Source organism: Eretmochelys imbricata, chromosome 28, assembly GCF_965152235.1.
Source record: "Eretmochelys imbricata isolate rEreImb1 chromosome 28, rEreImb1.hap1, whole genome shotgun sequence".
NCBI classification, from domain to species: Eukaryota; Metazoa; Chordata; order Testudines; family Cheloniidae; genus Eretmochelys; species Eretmochelys imbricata.
The window spans coordinates 5,896,844-5,917,753 of NC_135599.1; the positions used below are offsets into that span (position 1 = coordinate 5,896,844).

The 20,910-nt window shown below is 46.7% G+C and overlaps 1 protein-coding gene across 2 annotated transcripts; it reads right to left on the reverse strand.

The window, feature by feature from the left end:
* Positions 1-3,488: 3,488 nt before the first annotated feature.
* On the reverse strand, positions 3,489-20,727 carry LOC144258275 (uncharacterized). 2 transcript variants are annotated; one of them, XM_077806719.1, is made up of 3 exons: positions 20,713-20,727; positions 18,859-18,975; positions 3,489-8,390 (listed from the first exon to the last, which is right to left on the reverse strand). In XM_077806719.1, the coding sequence occupies exons 2-3, from the start codon at positions 18,890-18,892 to the stop codon at positions 6,673-6,675; spliced, it is 1,752 nt and encodes a 583-aa protein (XP_077662845.1). In that variant the 5' UTR covers positions 18,893-18,975; positions 20,713-20,727; the 3' UTR covers positions 3,489-6,672. The 2 variants fall into 2 exon arrangements, with proteins under 2 accessions (XP_077662845.1, XP_077662844.1); XM_077806718.1 differs by lacking the exon at positions 20,713-20,727 and adding an exon at positions 20,578-20,631.
* Between the last annotated feature and the right edge of the window lie 183 nt (positions 20,728-20,910).

Genomic DNA, 20,910 nt, shown 5'->3' on the forward strand with positions numbered 1-20,910 from the left:
CAGAAACAAACGTGTGAAATGGAAACCATGCATTACCAACAGAACAAAATTACAAAATGCAACCTACAGCCTCTAATAGTCACCTTTCCCTATCTAAGTAGATTCTCACCTCACACTTCAGTCTATTGCAGCGATTGCCTTTGATGAAGCACCACTGGTCATCAGGGATCACCTTGGTGAATGGACCAGAGTGTTTTTCTCCACCCTGTTATAAACTGAATCCGTCTTTTTTCTTTATTCACAGAAAGGACCATCTCCTCATTGTCATAGTGTCCTTTTCAGTTCCACAGAGTTTTGATGTCTAGAGTTTGTCTTTGATAGTTTTCTGTTGGCTTTTCTAGGTTTGTTCAAAGCTTGACAATAGAGTAATATATCGTATAATTGGCTAGCAAGGGAGGGGTGACAATTCCCTCCCACTGGAATGGGCCGTCCACCCCAAGACAAATTATTGGAGTGACTCCCTTTCATGACAATACCATATGGGCATAATTTTCCATGTACTTCTATTACTCCTTCAGTATGACTCGTACAAAGCTCTCGTAGTGACTAGGAGTAACAATAATTTACAAGCTTTCAGTAGAGGTCTTACTGCTATGCTTCCTGAATAAATATCATAAAAGCAGTGTATTAGGTGTGGCAAGTTTGTCAGGTCTGAGACCGGAGTTGCTTGTGAATAACAGTGACCCCTTTGCTAATTGGCACCAATGAGCTTTTGTCACACATGCACTGAGCTATACAGTCCCACTCTGATATAATAGAACGGCCAGCACAAAAAATAGAGAAAGGAAGAAGACGACACTAAAATGATAACGGCTGAAACTCTCCACTTCTCTCAGTCTTTGGATTGATGGGTACAAAGAGCTGTAGCTACAGTTGAGGAACCAGGTGATCTGATAGCTGGCTCAGCCCTCTATATTAGGAGATTTCTCACATACAGGGAGAAAAGTCGAAATTGAAATTGAGGTCATGACTGGATTCCCTGAGAGCCACATTGAGGGCCACATCAGGGTTGAGAAACTGTACGGAGGACCAGGTAGGGAAGGCTGTGCCCACCCCCGAACAGCTTGGCCCCCTCCCACTTCCTGCCCCCTGACTGCCCCACTCAGAACTTCTGACCCATCCCAACTCCCCCTGCTCCTTGTCCCCTAACCGCCCCCCGCCCCCGGGCCCCCTACCCCAAACTACCCTCCCAGGATCCCATCCTATCCAAGCCCCTGCTTGCCTATCCACAGCCCTACCCCCTGAGACTCCCATGCCTTATCCAAACCCCCCTACTCCTTGTCCCCTGACGGCCCCCCAAGGCTCCTGCCCCTTATCCCCCACTGCCCCCTTTCCATGCCGCTCAGAGCAGCGGGAGTTCACAGCCATGCTGCTGGTGCAGCTGCCAGGGAGGAGGGACAGCAGGGGAGGGGCAGGGGTCTAGCCTCCACAGCCAGGAATTCAAGGGCCAGGCAGGACAGCCTCGCAAGCTGCAGTTTGCCCACCTCTGTCATAGGAGATCCGTCTCTCTCAGCGTATATCTACCCTTCAAACACGGGAAGCATTCTTCTGACAACCTAACCCTGTCTACACTGGGGCTCAGATCACATTAACTACTTCTCTCAGGGGAGTGGATTTTTCACACCCCTGAGAGATGTGGCTATGTCCACATAGCTTCCCAGTGTAGACCAGCCTTTAGATGGCTTTTTTCATATGAAAGGCAATGGACTTCAGCTTTTTCCTTTATATTGATGGTTGACGATTGCAACTTTCCTACCTGCTGGACACATCCTGTGACAGATGTCATGCTTTTCCTTTGCAAATTACAGAAGTGGGGAAGTCAGTGACCCTTACAGTCTAAGCGGGGAAAAAGGTTATACAACTTGTCTCCTCCAGTAGTTTTCCTTTTAATAGAAATTGACTTTGAAGCTAAGCAAAATATGTTCTATTTAAAATAGAAACAATTAAAATCTACACTGGCCCAATATTCTCTTATACACTAGTTTCAGAGTAACAGCCGTGTTAGTCTGTATTTGCAAAAAGAAAAGGAGTACTTGTGGCACCTTAGAGACTAACCAATTTATTTGAGCATGAGCTTTCGTGAACTACAGCTCACTTCATCGGATGCATACCGTGGAAACTGCAGCAGACATTATATACACACAGAAATCATGAAACAATACCTCCTCCCACCCCATTGTCCTGCTGGTAATAGCTTATCTAAAGTGATCATCAAGTTGGGCCATTTCCAGCACAAATCCAGGTTTTCTCACCTTCCACCCCCCCACACACAAACTCACTCTCCTGCTGGTAATAGCCCATCCAAAGTGACAACTCTCTTCACAATGTGCATGATAATCAAGGTGGGCCATTTCCTGCACAAATCCAGGTTCTCTCACCCCCTCACCGCCCTCCAAAAACCACACACACAAACTCACTCTCCTGCTGGTAATAGCTCATCCAAAGTGACCACTCTCCCTACAATGTGCATGGTAATCAAGGTGGGTCATGTCCAGCACAAATCCACAACCCCCCCCCCCCCGAATTTGTGGATTTGTGCTGGACATGACCCACCTTGATTACCATGCACATTGTAGGGAGAGTGGTCACTTTGGATGAGCTATTACCAGCAGGAGAGTGAGTTTGTGTGTGTGGTTTTTGGAGGGCGGTGAGGGGGTGAGAGAACCTGGATTTGTGCAGGAAATGGCCCACCTTGATTATCATGCACATTGTGAAGAGAGTTGTCACTTTGGATGGGCTATTACCAGCAGGAGAGTGAGTTTGTGTGTGGGGGGGTGGAAGGTGAGAAAACCTGGATTTGTGCTGGAAATGGCCCAACTTGATGATCACTTTAGATAAGCTATTACCAGCAGGACAGTGGGGTGGGAGGAGGTATTGTTTCATGATTTCTGTGTGTATATATAACGTCTGCTGCAGTTTCCACAGTATGCATCCGATGAAGTGAGCTGTAGCTCATGAAAGCTCATGCTCAAATAAATTGGTTAGTCTCTAAGGTGCCACAAGTCCTCCTTTTCCTCTTATACACTAGTTCTCACAAAAAGAACTGTAGGACTTGTGGCACCTTAGAGACTAACCAATTTATTAGAGCATAAGCTTTCGTGGGTTACAGCCCCCTTCATTGGATGTATAGAATGGAACATATCGGAAGAAGAGATTTTACACACACACACACACACACACGGTGGAAGTTGCCATACAAACTGTAAGAGGCTAATTAATTAAGATGAGCTGTTATCAGCAGGAGAAAAAAACTTCTGTAGTGATAATCAAGTCCACCCATTTAAACAGTTGACAAGAAGGTGAGAGGATACTTAACAGAGAAAGATTCCTCCTGCTGATAATAGCTCATCTTAATTAATTAGCCTCTCACAGTTTGTATGGCTACTTACACCTTGTGTGTGCGTGTGTGTCTCCCTTCTTACTATATGTTCCATTCTATGCATCCGATGAAGTGGGCTGTAACCCACGAAAGCTTATGCTCAAATAAATGTGTTAGTCTCTAAGGTGCCACAAGTCCTCCTGTTCTTTTTGCGGATACAGACTAACACGGCTGCTACTCTAAACCTGTCACTATTTCTCTCACACTTTCTCCCACCCCAACCTTTTCTGTGAGGTTTTCTGTCAGAACTCCTTACACTACAGGGGGTAAATTAAATCAAATTAACTTTTCAAGATCAGCCATCATTTCCTGTACAACTAACAAAACAAAAAACAAGACAACTTTCAGTTTTCCAAAATAATTCAGATCACACAATTAGTCTCTTACTCTTTAACCAATCACTTCACCTATAATTTCATTCTCATTGGTAACAACAACATATTCAAAGATCACAAATTCTTGTCATACATGTTCGTTTTCTTTTAATCCCCACTGCCAACAGCTATACCTTGGCTCAAGTGGTGGTTTGTCCCAACCACTTCTGTGAGTTCATATATCTCTAGTTCTTCTCCACGTGTGTTGGTGAACAAGGTCTCCTAGGTGGGAATGTTTGTATCATGAGGAAAAATACCTCTTTTCACTCTTTTTAATCTTTCAAAGTAGGAGAAGGTAGAGGAGAAGGGATGTAAATGCATACAACAAAAGATGAAGCTGTCTGGTCTACACTAAAGACATTTATCGGTAAAAGTATATAGCTCAGGGGTGTGAAAAATCCACACCGCTGAGCAACATAGTTACACAGACCTAACTCCCTGTGTAGACAGCACCACATCATCAGGAGAGCGTCTCCTGCCAACATAGCTACCACCGCTTGTGGGGGTTGGACTAATGACGTCCAACACGAGAGATCTCTCCCATTGGCTCATAGCGATGCTACGGCAGCACGGCGACATTGCTGCAGCTGTGGTAACATCACCTTTATTGTGTAGCTGGAGGGCCAGATGCAAAACCATGGAATCAGGACTCAACATGCGAGTATCCAGGAGTCCGAAATTGGAGCCTGGCTCATTCGTTGCCTCAAAGGTTACCATCATTTCTACAGCCTGAAAGTCCTTGTTACCCAATCAGGCGGTCAGTCTGGGATCCACAGGGAAGGAACGTCCTATGAAGCTCTCTTTCTTTGGATCCAAACGGTGAAGGAGGATTGTTCTCAGTATAGCCCTAGTATCCTCTGGAACTGTAATCAGTGACACTGCACTAAGAAGTGGAGTTGTGCAAACAATTTTCCTTGGGTCATTGGTCACCATCGCTTCCTTTCCTGGGGTGGAAACCAGGAACGGAGTGTGCACTTTTTCCACCCCAGTTCTTTCAAAATCCATGGCCTTGGGTAGGGTACATTTACAATGCTCTGAAGTAGACTCCTTTACCAAACCGCTAAAATCTCAACAGTGTTAGTGAGGAATAGCTTCCCAAAACATGCCCAGCTTTTCTTTAATTTGGTGGCACGGTTCCAGGCAAGGGACTGGATACAGGCCTGGATCAGAACCTCTTGGTTACCAGAGCTGGAGATTCTATTCAAAAATAGGGATTTTTCTGCAGCTATTACTTTTCCAAAACTGATTTCATTTTACACACACGTTTTTAGCACCCACAAAGGATAAATTCATTCAATCCTATTTCCTCAACATCTGTGTTGTGAAGGGCAGCATCTCCTAGACCATAGGATGAGCTAGGAGCACTGTTCTGTAGGGCCTGGGTTACACATGCTTTGGGAACCAAATACACGGGCATTTTGCCTAGTTCAAAATCACTTACCATGGCATTCTCTCCCCTGATTATCACAGACAATATTGACTTAAACAATTGAAACACACTCTAATCATATGCACAGCCACCAATTAGTTGGGGTTCTGCTCGTTCACCATTTCTGAGTGAACATTTTAAATCATGGCTGTTTCTTTGTTCAACTTACTGGACAAAGAAACAGCAGTGATTTAGAGAGTTCTCTGCTGTTGACAGAACTGCACTTGAACTTTCTCCACGTCATCATGGAGGGATGGGGAAAAAGCAACTGAACGCTGAAGTGAGAAACAATCAGTTTAGCAAATGGTCGTTTGTCTTAAATTCTCCAGTAAATCTGAGCTACTTCCTATCAAACTGAACTAATATCCGTTTGGCTGACCAAACGGTATTCAGGAAAGATAGAAACCCACATCACAGAGAGATAGAATACATGACAATGAAAGTGTCAAGTGAAATTTCAGAGCAGGTTACATCTGATTATTCAGAATTGGGACAAGAGATTCTCCCATCACATTCTTCTCTGATCCAGTCAAACATACCTCACTCAGCACTGTCTCAAGAGTCAGTTATGTTATTTACAACATTTTTAGTATCATAGCATCCAAATAATGGGGGGTGGGGGGGGAAGGGGGGAGGGAGAGAGAACAGGACAGCCACTTAGCCAGAAGTGGCTTTAACAATAGATGGAACCTGGGATTTAAACTCCAAATCACACTGTGTTTGGGATCCATCTGAATTCCCCTTCCAGGTCTTTGACACTTTCATCTCCAGTCATAGCGACTCTGATATAGGATTAAAGAAGTCAAAGCATCATCTCCACGCACAGACAGCTGAGAACTCTTCCTCACATGACACTTTGAGAAGTGGATGGGTAGAACGTGATGAAGATAAACTCTGCATGGCTCAGACAAAAGGTAACCGTTCTGCAGTGATGGGGAAGGAGGGAATCTGAGTCTCCCCATCTCCTTCCAGTGTCACGAAGGCTGAAATGACACTTTCCTCCCCTGCCCCTACCCCTCTTCCTTTAAATATCAATTTTAAAAGTTCCCAATATAACTGCTCTTCAGCACAACCCAGAGCAACGTGAGAACTGGCAATGATACAATCTATCATTGGTGACTCTGACAATAACTTTGCAATAGGAGGAATTGTATAAATGTGATACTCCCTGGTTCCCTGTAGGAAGGGCACACTCGAATTACTCATGGGACAATGGAGTTGATAGAAAGGATATATGGGTCAACTTCAAAACAGGGTGAATGGCAAAAGGCAAAAATGGGCCACTCATGGGGGTGGGGGAAAGGGATAGCTCAGTGGTTTGAGCATTGGCCTGCTAAACCCACGGTTGTGAGTTCAATCCCTGAGGGGGTCATTTAGGGATCTGGGGCAAAAATTGGGGATTGGTCTTGCTTTGAGCAGGGCATTGGACTAGATGACCTCCTGGGGTCCCTTCCAACCCTGATATTCTAAGAAAAAAAGTAAAGATAGCCCTAGAGGTTTTTACGGTCCTGATCTCCCTTGCAGTTTCTCTGATGTCTAACATGGGCTGAGTGCCAAGAGAAGGTATTCCCACACTCACGGCATTCATAGGGCCTCTCCCCTGTGTGGGTTCTCTGATGTTCAGAAAGGACTGAACTGCTAATGAAGCTTTTCCCACACTCACTGCATTTATAGGGCCTCTCTCCTGTGTGGATTGTCTGATGCCTAATAAGGTGCGACCTGCGATTGAAGGTTTTCTGACATTCAGTGCATTCATAAGGTCTCACATCGGTGTGGATATTCTGATGTTCAGAAAGGGCTGATTGGTGAGTGAAGTTTTTCCCACACTCACTGCATTTATAGGGCCTCTCCCCTGTGTGGATTCTCTGATGCCTAACAAGGGTCCAGCTGCGACTGAAGGTTTTTCCACACTCACGGCATTCATAGGGTCTCATACCGGTGTGGATTGTCTGATGTTCAGAAAGGGCTGATCGGTGAGTGAAGTTTTTCCCACACTCACTGCATTCATAGGGCCTCTCCTCTGTGTGGATTCTCTGATGCCGTATAAGGGTCGAGCTGCGACTGAAGGTTTTCCCACACTCAAGACATTCATAGGGTCTCACACTGGTGTGGATTTTCTGATGTTCAGAAACAGCTGAACGGGTAGTGAAGCTTTCCCCACACTCACGGCATTCATAGGGCCTCTCCCCTGTGTGAATCCTCTGATGTTCAGAAAGGGCTGAGTTGGTAGTGAAGCTTTTCCCACACTCACTGCATTGATAGGGCCTCTCCCCTGTGTGGATTCTCTGATGTTGAAAAAGGCCTGAAGTGTGAGAGAAGCTTTTCCCACACTCACTGCATTCATACGGCCTCTCCCCTGTATGGATTCTCTGATGCCTATTAAGGTGTGAACTGTGAGTGAAGTTTTTCCCACACTCACTGCATTCATAGGGCCTCTCCCCTGTGTGGATTCTCTGATGCCGAATAAGAGTCCAGCTGCGATTGAAGGTTTTCCCACACTCACGGCATTCATAGGGTCTCACACCGGTGTGGATTTTCTGATGTTCAGAAAGGGCTGAGCTGGTAGTGAAGCTTTCCCCGCACTCATTGCATTCATAGGGCCTCTCCTCTGAGTGGATTCTCTGATGCTGAAAAAGGCCTGAAGAGCGAGTGAAGCTTTTCCCACACTTACTGCATTCATAGGGCCTCTCCTCTGAGTGGATTCTCTGATGCTGAAAAAGGCCTGAAGAGCGAGTGAAGCTTTTCCCACACTTACTGCATTCATAGGGCCTCTCTCCTGTGTGGACTCTCTGATGCCTAAAAAGATTTGAACTGTGATTGAAGGTTTTCCCACACTTACTGCATTCATAGGGCCTCTCTCCTGCATGGATTCTCTGATGCTTTATAAGGGCTGAGTCGTCACGTACATTTTCCCCACGCTTAGTGCATGTTTTTTCTCTCTTTCCCTGGAAGATTTCCTGCTGTGTTGTGATTTCCTTGAGGTCCTTGTGAATTCCCTGACTTGAAATTAACTTACCCTCCTCCTCCCCTGGCTGGTTTCCCTGTTCTCTTTCTGGTCTGTGATGAGTCTCACAGGATTTTCCCTGCTCGTGACTCCTGGATGCATTTCTTTTCAATCTTTGCGATAATTTTCTGTGTTTATCCACTTGCTCAACATTTTCTTGCTGAGAATTCTGCTCTTCTTTCTCACACACCATTGCATCACCAGCTGTGACAGAGACAGAAACCTCAAAACAGGGACGGAAGAGGGAAGGCCAAACCAAACCAAATTCTGCAGAGAGGTCAAGTAAAAATCAGGAACTGAACTCCCCCAAACTCTTACCCCAAATGTAGTAGTAGGATTTTATGTTTGTATTTTATATAATTTAGAATGAAGGATAAAGAATAAGAATGTAGCATGTATTAAATGTATTTAGTGTATGATCTGATCAAATCCTGCCAGCCACCCTTTTTGAATAACAGAAAGGAAGGGCCTAATGGGCCAATGGATAGAGATACAGCAGCCATAATCTGTGTCTGGACTGATTTCAAGGCAGTAACAGACCTTTGAGGGTCACCAATTTGTTGTAGGTTTGGCATTTTAAAATAAGTAAACGAATGCCATGATTGTTTTCTTTTGCATTGCAATTTGATGTTCTTGTTCAAAATGTTGTATGTAAATTAATTCTGTTGTGTGTGTGAATGAGGAATGTGTGTGTTAAGAGATAAGTGTGAAGGCCATCGCTGAACCAGATGTATGAGGAAGGAACTGGAGACAGATGCAAGGGCACCAGGAGGCTGCAACAAGCCCCTAGTGAAATGTGAGAAGAGGGCAGATTGATGACTCTAAAGCTGAGACAGGCCCCTATCACAGGGGACAAGATAGCTATGATCAAAACCAGCTTGGGATAACTCCCTGAGGATCCTGATGGAAGAAAAAGATAAAAGGATAAGGAGCACAATTTAAGAAAACAAGCACTCGAACACTAATTGATTACAGAATAATGGTGCAAAACTCATTGGTCCCTGTCAAGGTTCCTTCCCCACTCTGAACTCTAGGGTACAGATGTGGGGACCTGCATGAAAGACCCCCTAAGTTTATTCTTACCAGCTTAGGTTAAAAACTTCCCCAAGGTACAAACTTTGCCTTGTCCTTGAACAGTATGCTGCCACCGCCAAGTGTTTTAAATAAAGAACAGGGAAAGAGACCACTTGGAAATGTCTTTCCCCAAAATACGCCCCCCCCAAGCCCTATACCCCCTTTCCTGGGGAAGGCTTGATAATAATCCTCACCAATTGGTATAGGTGAACACAGACCCAAACCCTTGGATCTTAAGAACAAAGAAAAATCAGATTCTTAGAAGAAGAATTTTAATGAAAGAAAAGGTAAAAGAATCACCTCTGTAAAATCAGGATGGTAAATACCTTACAGGTTAATCAGATTCAAAACATAGAGAATCCCTCTAGGCAAAATCTTAAGTTACAAAAAGACTCAAAAACAGGAATATACATTCCCTCTAGCACAGCTTATTTTACCAGCCATTAAACAAAAGGAAATCTAACGCATTTTCTAGCTAGATTACTTACTAACTTTACAGGAGTTGGAAGGCTGCATTCCTGATCTGTTCCCGGCAAAAGCATCACACAGACAGACAGACCCCTTTGTTTCCCCCACTTCCAGATTTGAAAGTATCTTGTCCCCTCATTGGAGATTTTGGGTCAGGTGCCAGCAAGGTTACCTTAGCTTCTTAACCCTTTACAGGTGAAAGGGTTTTGCCTCTGGCCAGGAGGAATTTTATAGCACTGTATACAGAAAGGCGATTACCCTTCCCTTTATGACAGTCCCAATGAAGGAAAATCTGTATATAAACAGGGTGCCTTGCCATAAAAATTTGGGTTTGTCCTGCCAAGATTTCCCCGGAACATTGTGTAGCAACAAATGGAAATTGGCTCCTCCCTACCAGGGATCAGCCTAGCTGGCTGCTAGATCGATCCGGACTCCAGACTGGTAACTATAACATCAACTGGCGGGACAGTGTGTTTGTGTGTGGTGTGACTGAATGCATATATACTAATTACTGTATCTTCAATAAACACAGCATATTGCCTTCTCCCCTGAAAAAGATCTTGTGTGCTTCTTATAAGCATAAGATTTTTGGTGGAGAATTGCAAAAGGGTGAAAACATGCACTGTGATTGTTGAACATACTGCTAAATATTGCTAAAAGGTATACCATACATACAAAGTAATCATTCAGTTGTACACACCCCCGGTCGGAGAAGATACACGCAATAGGAGTCCTAGCTCCAACCCATCTGTCGGGGGAAACTGGATAGGTGAATATACGCTTGGTCATAGCGGGACCAAGCCCAAAGCGTAGAGAGCATAGTGTTTCCCCCGCTCTGTCAGGCAGAATTCTTTTTAGTGGGTATAGACTTATGTGTTTTGTAAGTCCCAGCATGAACGTGGGCATGGAAAAGTTATAGAGGTAAAACAAATTCATTAAAGAAAATGTTTAGGCAGTATTTTCTATGCGAGACCCAACTCTAAAGAATAAAGGAGTGTGGGAGAATAATGGCAGCACCTGCGTAAGAAATGTTTAAAAGGAAGCAATCCAATGACGATACTTTGTTTGACAGATTACTCCCCTTTTAAACAGATCTTGCTCTGTTAAACCAAACTCTGAAGGATATAGGAGTTTGGGCAATGTAGTATTTTTTTGTGAATGATATTGTGATTTCCCCAATTTTAAAAGAAATGGTTAAGGAAAGGGACCAGGCAGGCCTCCTTCCTAAATTGGTAGTGGAACAAAGCCTGTGTCCATGAAAAGGGAGGGTTCAGCGAGGAAAGTAGGGTCAGGCCCAAACAAGCAACAAAAAACGAAAACAGGTTGGAAGCCCTGAGGGCATAGTGGCAAAAAAGTAAGTATCGGCTTATGGAATTCAGATCCCTGGAACCCCACCGTATTCTTGCCAGCAAGTTAATGAAGTATGGGCTGGATGAATGGACTATAAGGTGGATAGAAAGCTGGCTAGATAGTCAGGCTCAACGGGAAGTGATCAATGGCTCCATGTCTAGTTGGCAGTCGGTATCAAGTGGAGTGCCCCAAGGGTCGGTCCTGGGGCCAATTTTGTTTAATATCTTCATTAATGATCTGGAGGATGGCATGGACTGCACCCTCAGCAAGTTTACAGATGACACTAAACTGGGAGGAGTGGTAGATACGCTGGAGAGTAGGGATAGGACAGAGGGACCTAGACCAATGAGAGGATTGGGCCAAAAGAAATCTGATGAGGTTCAACAAGGACAAGTGCAGAGTCCTGCACTTAGGACGAAAGAAACCCATGTACTGCTACAGTCTAGGGATCGAATGGCTCGGCAGCAGTTCTGCAGAAAAGGACCTAGGGGTTACAGTGGACGAGAAGCTGGATATTAGTCAACAGTGTGACCTTGTTGCCAAGAAGGCTAATGGCATTTTGGGTTATATAAGTAGGGGGCATTGCCAGATCAAGGGACGTGATCATTCCCCTCTATTCAGCATTGGTGAGGCCTCATCTGGAGTACTGTGTCCAGTTTTGGGCCCCACACTACAAGAAGGATGTGGAAAAATTGCATAGAGTCCAGCGGAGGGCAACAAAACAAAACGATTAGGGGGCTGGAACACATGACTTATGAGGAGAGGCTGAGGGAACTGGGATTGTTTAGTCTATGGAAGAGAAGAATGAGGGGGGATTTGATAGCTGCTTTCAACTACCTGAAAGGGGGTTCCAAAAAGAGGATGGATCTAGACTGTTCTCAGTGGTAGCAGATGACAGAACAAGGAGTAATGGTCTCAAGTTGCAGTGGGGGAGATTTAGGTTGGATATTAGGAAAAACTTTTTCACTAGGAGGGTGGTGAAACACTAGAATGTGTTACCTAGGGATGTGGTGGAATCTCCTTCCTTAGAGGTTTTTAAGGTCAGGCTTGACGAAGCCCTGGCTGGGATGATTTAGTTGGGGATCGGTCCTGCTTTGAGCAAGGGGTTGGACTAGATGACCTCCTGAGGGCCCTTCCAACCCTGATATTCTATTATTATGATTCTATGAATGGTGAAATCGGAGTTGATGAAGGTGTCATTTTGGGAGATTAACAGGCGATTAAAAATAAGACTGAGAAGTTAACTCTGCAGAGGCTGGAGGGAATTAAGCAGTTGAACATTGTAAAAATGTTAAAAAGGCAAAGGATTATTGTAGCAGGGCAGAGGTAAACCCCTTAGATGCCCTGCTAAAAAGCTGGCTGCGCCCCGCTTTCTCGCAGGGAGGCCAGACGCAAGGGCCCAGGCACTCAGCAGGGAGCCCAGCTGCAGGCCCTAGTAAGGGCTGGCTCAGAGTAATAAGCTGAGCCAAGTAGAGAGAGCTGGGCTGAGGTCTGGGACGGCTATATAAATGCTGGAAGAAGCTCAGGAAGGAGACAGGAGGGCTACATCTCTGTCTCCTTACCAACTGACGGGAGCCTCAAGAGCTAGAAGATCCTGGGGAGGGTCTGTGAGGGAATAGCTGTTAGGGGAATTGGGGCTGCATAAAGCACTGTAAATAAAGACAGGCTGGTGAAACAGCTGAAGGTGGTGTTGGGACTCTTTATTTAACCAGCCCAAGCACAGGGCGCAGAGACAAGAGGGTGGACCCTGTGACAGTTATAGAAAGAGAACGCTTGGTTTCCTTTGCAGCCATTCTGAAGGGAAAATGGGCTGTATTCCAAAGGAATGTCTGTAAATAAGACAGGCAGAGAGACAATCTCATTTAAATCATTAGCCTATGAGCAAATTAGTGAAATTCGCTAAAAGAACATAAGGGGTTCCTAGTGGAACATAACTGCCCCCAAATGTATACAAATGTTATCTATGTACAGCTGTGTAAAAATTCAAGCAGTGCAAAGAATGTTCAGGAAAAAAAGGAGTGTATAAATAGAGTGTGTAAATATGTGGAGTGTTTAAGACCTAAAGCAACACTCCTGGTTTGCAAAACTCTTGTTTTGTGGGTTTACGATGAATTGGTTTTGTTTTTAAATAATACAACTAAAATCCATTTGACTCTTTCATTCAAAGTTGCAAAACCGAGAAATTTTTTGCCAGATACAGGTAACTAGTGTTGTTTGATTTCGTATTTAGCGTTTAACCCTTTAGGTACCTTAATGCTTTATAAAGTTCAATATCTTTTCAAAAAGTTTTGCCTAATATCCAACCTAAACACCCTTCTCTCCAACTTGAGACCATTACTCCTTGTTCTGTCAACAAATGCCCTGTGCTAGGAGGAAGCAGGCAACCAATAGCTCATGTTAGTTCTGTTGTCCTCAGCACAGAAACCCCCAAATAACTGAAACCTATCATATTGGCTCTGTGAGGTTAGCCTCTGCAGAACCAGATATGGAGCATGTTAAGGCTGTCCAAATTGATGGCAGAGAATACTTGGGGCAGAGGGATACAGGGGCTCAGATCTCTCTGGTCAGAGAGAGTGTGGTCCCAAATGGCAGAGATTGTGGGGGTGGGTGAAAGCAAATTCCTCATACCACTAGCTAAAAATCCATGTGGTTTGGGAAGTGTTTTGACTGTGGGGGTAATGGAACACCTTCTATTCTACCTGCTCCTTGGTAATGATTTTTTCCACGTAGCTCAGGTTAAAGTATTTACCTGCAGCAGGAGGGAGTGTTATGCTGGGACCCCCGAGGGAAAGGGTAAGGTCTCAGGAACTGCTGAGAGAATGGGAGAGAGTCTCCTTGATTCTTCTGCAGCTGGGGGAAGCCACATGCTTCCAGGTGAGAGGGTGGTTGAGACCAACTCCTGCACTGCAGCTGGAAGTAACACCACATCAGGAAGGGATGGAGGTGTAATGCCTGCCAGAGAAAGATCTGTCCAGGTTGTTAGCTGCCAGAAGGTCACAGCTGAAGCAGAGGGAAAAACACACTCTAGGGAGCATCTAGCAATGTGTCCCAGAGGAGATCCCAGAGAAGGGGCAGGGGATCTCAGAAACCACTCAGGTGGTGAGGATTCCTGTGACTCTGTAACACAGGGAAGTAGGGTGCTTCCAAGTATGGGAGAGGCCGAGACAAGCTCCTTTCCAGCAGAAGTCAACAGGCCCTCAGGGACAGGGGCAGGAGAGGTGTCATCTGTAATTAAGGAAACTGTCCCAGTTGTTAGCTGGCAGAGTATTGCAGATGAAGAAGAGACGGATCCCTTCTTACAGAGCACAGAGAAATGTGTTTTATGAGGAGACCCAGAGGAGGAAACGGGGGAAGGAATAGTGGGAATACAGGAATATCTTCTCACTAGTCACTTGAGGCAGGATGCCCAGGACACTAGGAGGATGGCACTCAGCCTGTGACCCAGGTTTTGAGAAGGAGCTGTGTAACTGACTTCCCAGAGGGGAGCAGTCACACAGCTGACTTCTTGGGGACAGAGAAAGGGGTGGCGGAGGGTACCCCAATCCAGGTCCCAGTTTTTCAGGATGTTATTTCTGATAAGGTTTTGGAAAGCAAAGTTTTACATCAAGATGCAGCTCCAACGGCCTGTCACAGCAGAGGAGTTGAGACCAGGAAATTGCCGTGTGGTAGTTTGCCAGAATACAAATGACCCAACAGACAGAGAAGGGGGTGTTTGCCCCCAGGCTGGTGAGAGACAGGGAGCAGTTACGGGAGAGCTGCTGGGAAAGGGTGAATCTGATCAAAGGGTAAACACATCTAGCCGAGACAGCACAGATCACAGCCCTCTAGGGCGCAGGGAAGGACTCAGTGCTAGGAGGGGGAAACACAAGGTAACCCCAAAAGGGGAGCTGGATTTTCTGCATACGTAAAGTCCTGGGGTTGGGAGATTGTCTGGCCCTTTGGGGAGCAATGTGTAGGATCCCCATGAACAACTATCTTATCAGACCGCGAGGCACCAAAATTCCAGAAATATGATTAAATTAAGAGCTCACACAGAAGGGAACACTGGAGGGAAGGAAAAGCCAGTGACTGATTACATGGGAGAGACTCAAAGGAAACCATGGGTAATGAATAAACTAACCTCAAACTAGAATATCTGAACAGAGGGCGTGGTATCATAAAGATACTTGTAAACACCCAAAAACTTTGGTATTAATGTTAAGTTTTGGGGATAAGAATTTTGACACAGATGATAAACCTTATGATAATGCTACTTTTCAATTAAGATTTAAACCTGTTCACAGGCTATCACAGCAGAAAAACCCCTAAAAAAAACTGGTTTGCTGTGTGTGAATGGGGAAACTGCCTTCGAACTAGTCAGGGACTAACCCTCTTGCAGTAAACTAAGGGGGGAGAGGTGACACATTCTATACCTTGGGGAAGCATGCCGTAACCCCCGTTTTCCTCATTTCCATATATTCCCGATCTCAAGTATAAAGCATGCCTTGTAAAGTAACAGGAGAATGGTTATGATCTGCTGAAACTCATTTCTCTATCCATACATGTATATCATTAATGCATATGACGTTATGAGAATTGTGTAGCATGGTTGTCACTAAAACATGCTGTAAGTTGGGGGAAATCAGCCAGATATTGGCTCCCCAGAGGCAACAGCAAGGAAAGTAACCAATGCCTGAGTGGGGTGTCAACCCATCAACAGCCACTGTCCAGCAAGGAAGCTGCATTGCAATGACTGACCTGCATGAGGCCACACCACAGGAATTGCTCAACTTTGCTTGGAGAGACTCATAAATGCTCACCTGACTCTGAATTGAGGGTGGGGGGGCAGGAAAGCCATGAGGGAAGAAAGGACATGATAAAAGGGAGACACATTTGCCATGCTGGCTCTCTCTCTTCCACCTACATCTACAGACATCACCAAGCAACTAAAGTGCTGATCAAAGGGGAGAGCCTGACTGAAAAGTAACCAGCCAGCCTGGGTTAGAAGCATCTAAGTTTGTAAGGACACTGAAAGTGTTAAGATCAGCTTAGAATGTGTTTTGCTGTTATTTCATTTGACCAAATCAGACTGGTTATACTTTAATTTATAATCATTTAACATCTATCTTTATAGCTAATAAATCTCTTTGTTTATTCTACCTGAAGCAGTGTGTTTGGTTTGAAGTATGTCAAAGGCTCCCCTTTAGGTAACAAGCCTGGTACAGATGAATTTCTTTGTTAAATTGACAAACTTATACAACCTTGCATCATCCAGCAAGCATTACTGGACACTGCAAGATGGCAGTTCCTAGAGTTGTGTCTGGGACCAGAGATATTGGCTAGTGTCATTCGCTTGCCAGTAGCTGGGAGCAGCTTACATGCCAGAGGCTGTGCGTGAACAGCCCAGGAGTGGGGTTTCTCACAGTAGAGGAGGGTAAGGCTGGGTCCCAGAGTCAAGGATTGGAGAGGCCTAGCAGATCACCAGTGCAGATAACACCAGAGGGGAACGTCACACCAGTGTGTTTGGATTAAAGTCTCTGGGGAATTCCATTTGGGATAACAAGGCTGGTGTATGTCATTTTCCACTGATGAAATTAAAGATTTAATATGAGCTTGTGCTGTTCAGTAATGTGCTGGATGGTGCAAGATGCACATTTCTGGGGGAAAGTCTGGCACTTGACAATTTGCTGATGTTCTCCTGAGGTGTAATTCATGAGTGGCTGACTAGCAGCACTCAGTACTGTGTAGCTGGGAGAGAGTTACATGCTGGAGACGGGGTGTTTACTGGCCAAGAGAGGCTGTTCTTACAGTCAGACAGTGGAAAAGGTACCCCAGGTTGGAGAACTGAGTGGATACAACTGTTCAACAGTCCAGACTGTACTCTGGGTAATGTCAGAGAAACTCATTATAACAGAGCCTCTTACAACACAGAGAAAATAAATCCATGTCCCAGAAATTGAAGACTGCAGACAGAGGGCAAGTCTCCCTGGCACTGCTTCTTGCTGACAGAGGTCCAGACATAATGAGAGAGTCCTGGGGAAGCTGGGAACACTAAGAATGGGCTGGTGGGGTTCAGTGGAGAAAGGGAACAGGAAGGGCAGGGATATCACTGAATGCAGGATCTCAGCAGTACAACCTATCAGGATAACATATATTGCAGCCCATTGGAAAACATAATCCCAACTATACATATAAAATGATCGGGTCTAAATTAGTTGTTTCCACTCAAGAGACAGATCTTGGAGTCATTACGGAGAGTTCTCTGAAAAGATCCACTCAATGTGCAGCGGCCGTCAAAAAAACAACCAGAACGCTGGAATCATTAAGAAAGGGATCGATAATAACAGAGAAAATATCATATTGCCTCTATATAAATCCATGGTACACCCACATCTTGAATACTGGGAGCAGATGTCATCACCCATCTCAAAAAGAGATTTTTGGAATTCGAAAAGATTCAGAAAAGGGGAACAGAAATTATTAGGGGTATGAAACAGATTCCGTATATGGAGAGATTAAAAAGACTGGAACCTTTCAGCTTGGAAAAGAGACAAAGAAGAGGAGATATGATAGAAGTCTATAAAGTCAAGACTGCTGTGGAGAAAGTAGATAATGAACTGTTATTTACTCCTCCTCCTAACACAAGAACTGAGAGTCTCCCAATTAAAGTACTAGGCAGCAGATTTAAAACAAACCAAAGGAAGTATTTCTTCACACAATGGACAATCAACCTGTTGAACTCTTTGCCAGAGAAAGTTGTGAAGGCCAAGACTATAACAGAGTTCAAAAAAAGAACAAAATAAATTCATGGAGGATAGGTCCATGAATGGCCATTAGCCACAATGGACAGGGATGGTGTCCCTAACCTCTCTTTGCCATAAGATGGGCAACAGGAGATGAATCACTTGATGACTGCCTGTTCTATTCATTCCTTCTGGGACACCTGATATTGGCCACTCTCAGAAGACAGGATACTGGGCTAGCTGGACCTTTGATCTGACCCAGTATGGCCAGATTTATGTACTAGGGAATCTAATGAATCCAGCGCAATGGGAGGGAGTGGGAAAGTCCCTGGCTGTTGAGAACACTGGGAAATTAGAAGCTACAATTCAGGAACAACAGACTAAGTAGTCTGGAAAAGCAGAATGTGAAAAATAAGAATTGGGTCATGTGACTTCAGGAATGCTGCACTCCAAGATCCAAGGAATCTGCAGAGAAGAGAGATTGTGGCTACCGCACATGGTGAAGGGGGAGCAAAGACTCTCCAGGTCTAAAGAAGTTTCACTAGCAACCTAGGCCATTTTCACATGCACAGGGGCTATCCAGACCTGTGAGGCGTTGCCTCATCTGTAATCCTGGGTGAGATTCAGTGTTCTGCTGTTGGAGCTCCCTTGTTTGGATTCCCCCAGCCAGCATTCAAGGTCTGTGTGATCAGTAACCCTGGACCAGCAAGCTCTGACTCCAGCAGCCTGCTTGTTATACACCAAGCACATTCTGGTCTGGGTGGAGAAGGCTCAGGGTTTGAGAGAAGGTCAGGGGTAGGAACCTTCTGTTGGTTATGCTGAACCTAACCCCCAGTTTTATTTCAGCAAACAGAAGATATTTGACACTGTGAGATACTGCTCCTGTGCTCTGTTCCTGAAGTGTTCTGTAGGAGGAGAGGGTAGAGTGGTATTGTATGTGTCAGTGGCATGTTGGGGTGATGCAGAAACAGGACAGAGCAGAGGTGGCATTGTGGGGCTGGCATGAACCTTATCTCTTCATTTCCCCTTCCAAGAATCGAGGGCACAGGAATCCTTACCCAGGGAGGTCACATTCTCATAGTTCTTCTGCATGACGTCTCTGTAGAGGGCTCTCTGAGCGGAGTCCACCAGAGCCCAGTCTTCTACACAGCCACCTCCTCGAAGGTCACCAGCCTCTGAAAGAGCAAGAGTCCCACACTCAGGACCTGCTGCCCCACTCACAGCCCCACTATTCGTGGGGGAGAGGAGCCAATCAAATGGAAGCTCTAGGAGGCTCACAGTCAACAGAGTTGCACCCCCATCCCACTCACAGCATCCAGGAAATGCCAGGGTGAGGGGGCGAAGAGAGAGCCCCTCCTCTCTCTCAGCAGATCCATCACACTCCGACCAACCACAGACGGATACAGGAGAGGGAGCCCCTAGCAGGGTCCAGGGCGACTCCCTGGTTGGAAGCCCAACACCCTCCTCCTTGTGAGGAGCTGGATATGAAGCGAGGGGCAGCTTCCCTGAGCCTGACTGGTGAGTGGTCCTTTCAAATCTCAGCGCTGCCGCTGATTAGCTGGATCAGGCTCCAGCACTGCGAGTCTGGTCCGTTTTCCCAGCCCCATGTAGCTGGGTTATTTTCTGTTCAACAAATTAGGGCATTTCCACCTCTGAACCTCATGAGTCTGTTCCTAGAATCTAGGCCACTTATTAAACAACTCCCAGCAGGTCTGCCACCCCCTGGCCTCCTCCCTTTCTCCACCCTGTGCATTTCCTGCCCCGCTCCAACCTCCAAAGCAGACGATGCAAACCTTCCCCTCTCCGGTGTATTTGCTGTCCCTCTCTCTCCTGCAGGAACCCCCAAAACACCCTGCTCCCTCCATAATCCCTATCTGAGGTGGCTCCGCTGCAGCCATTTGTCTCCCCCGTCCCCTGGGAGGACGGGATGAGCTGGAGCGAGATGTGGGCGTCATTCTGCAGCCTGGCAGGGCGAGAAGGGCAGTTGTGCAGGTTTAGGAGCAGGCTTTAGTTCATTTCACATCACGATTCCCCCAGGCCCTTTCCCTGCAGACAGGCAGCCTAGATTCTGCCATGCCAGGAAAATGCTTGTTCTCTGTATTACAGTGTAGACCGGGCCCCTCCCGCCAGGCTAAGCCCACCGAGACATTTTCAAACTCCCTTCTCCTTCCCGCTCCCTCCATCCTGTAACACAGTCTCTGAACACAAGGCTAGAAAAAAGCGGAACCAAAGGAGTCCCTTCCCCGCCCCGGCAGAGACCCGGCGTCTCCTCCCACCCCCACGCCGGGGCAGCCAGGTTGGGGGATGGCTCCGGGCTCCAACTTCCCACCGACACCGGGACAAATCGCTGCGGATAAAACGGGGGGGGGGGAGGGAAATCCGGCCCCCCCCCACGGGAGGGGAGTTTCAATGGACATGTGAGGAGGAGGGAGGGGGGGGGGATCAGGGGAGACGAGAGAGCGGATCAATGGGGGGTGGGGGGGAGTTTACAGCCACGTGGGAGCTACCGAGAGGGGAAAGGGGAAAACTGGGGGGCATTTGTGCCCGTGGGGGGGGGTGAAGGGGCACAAACAGGGACAGGATCCAAATAACTCCCCCCACTTCCCCCCCCGGGAATTTCCTGGCTGCACAGAGACAGTTCAACCCCCCCCCGCCCGACATCCCCCTCCCCCCAAGGGACCCCCCCCGCGGGCCCCAGTCTCTGCCCCCCCCCCATCACCCCAGCCGTGCCGGGCGCAGTCACTTTCCTGCCCCCCCCCGCGGGGTCTCCCACTCACCGGGGCGGGGGCGGGCAGAGCGCGGGGGGCGGGTCCCGGCTGGAGAAAGCCCCCCCCCCCCCCCCCGGCCGGGCACGGGGGGGTTAATGACGGAGCCCCCCCACCCCCAGCACAGACCCCAGGGCGGAGCCCCACCTGCTCGGCCGGCCTCCCGCGTCACACGCGGCGGAAGTGACGTTCGGAGCGGGGGGGGGAGCACGAGCGGGGCTCGCACGGAGCATGCGCAGTAATAACAGCCGCTGAAACCCGAACCCTTACCTGGGCCGGGGAGGGCGGAAGCGGCCCCGGGGCAGGCTGGGAGATGTAGTTCCTGACTCTCTGGGTACGGAAGAG

Bases quoted from the DNA above. Each gene is read 5' to 3' on its own strand.
- LOC144258275 (XM_077806719.1), bottom strand. From the start codon at position 18,892: ATGCAGAAGAACTATGAGAATGTGACCTCCCTGG. The intron at 8,391-18,858 runs GTAAGGATTCCT...TCTCTGTCACAG, and splicing joins TGAGAATGTGACCTCCCTGG to CTGGTGATGCAATGGTGTGT.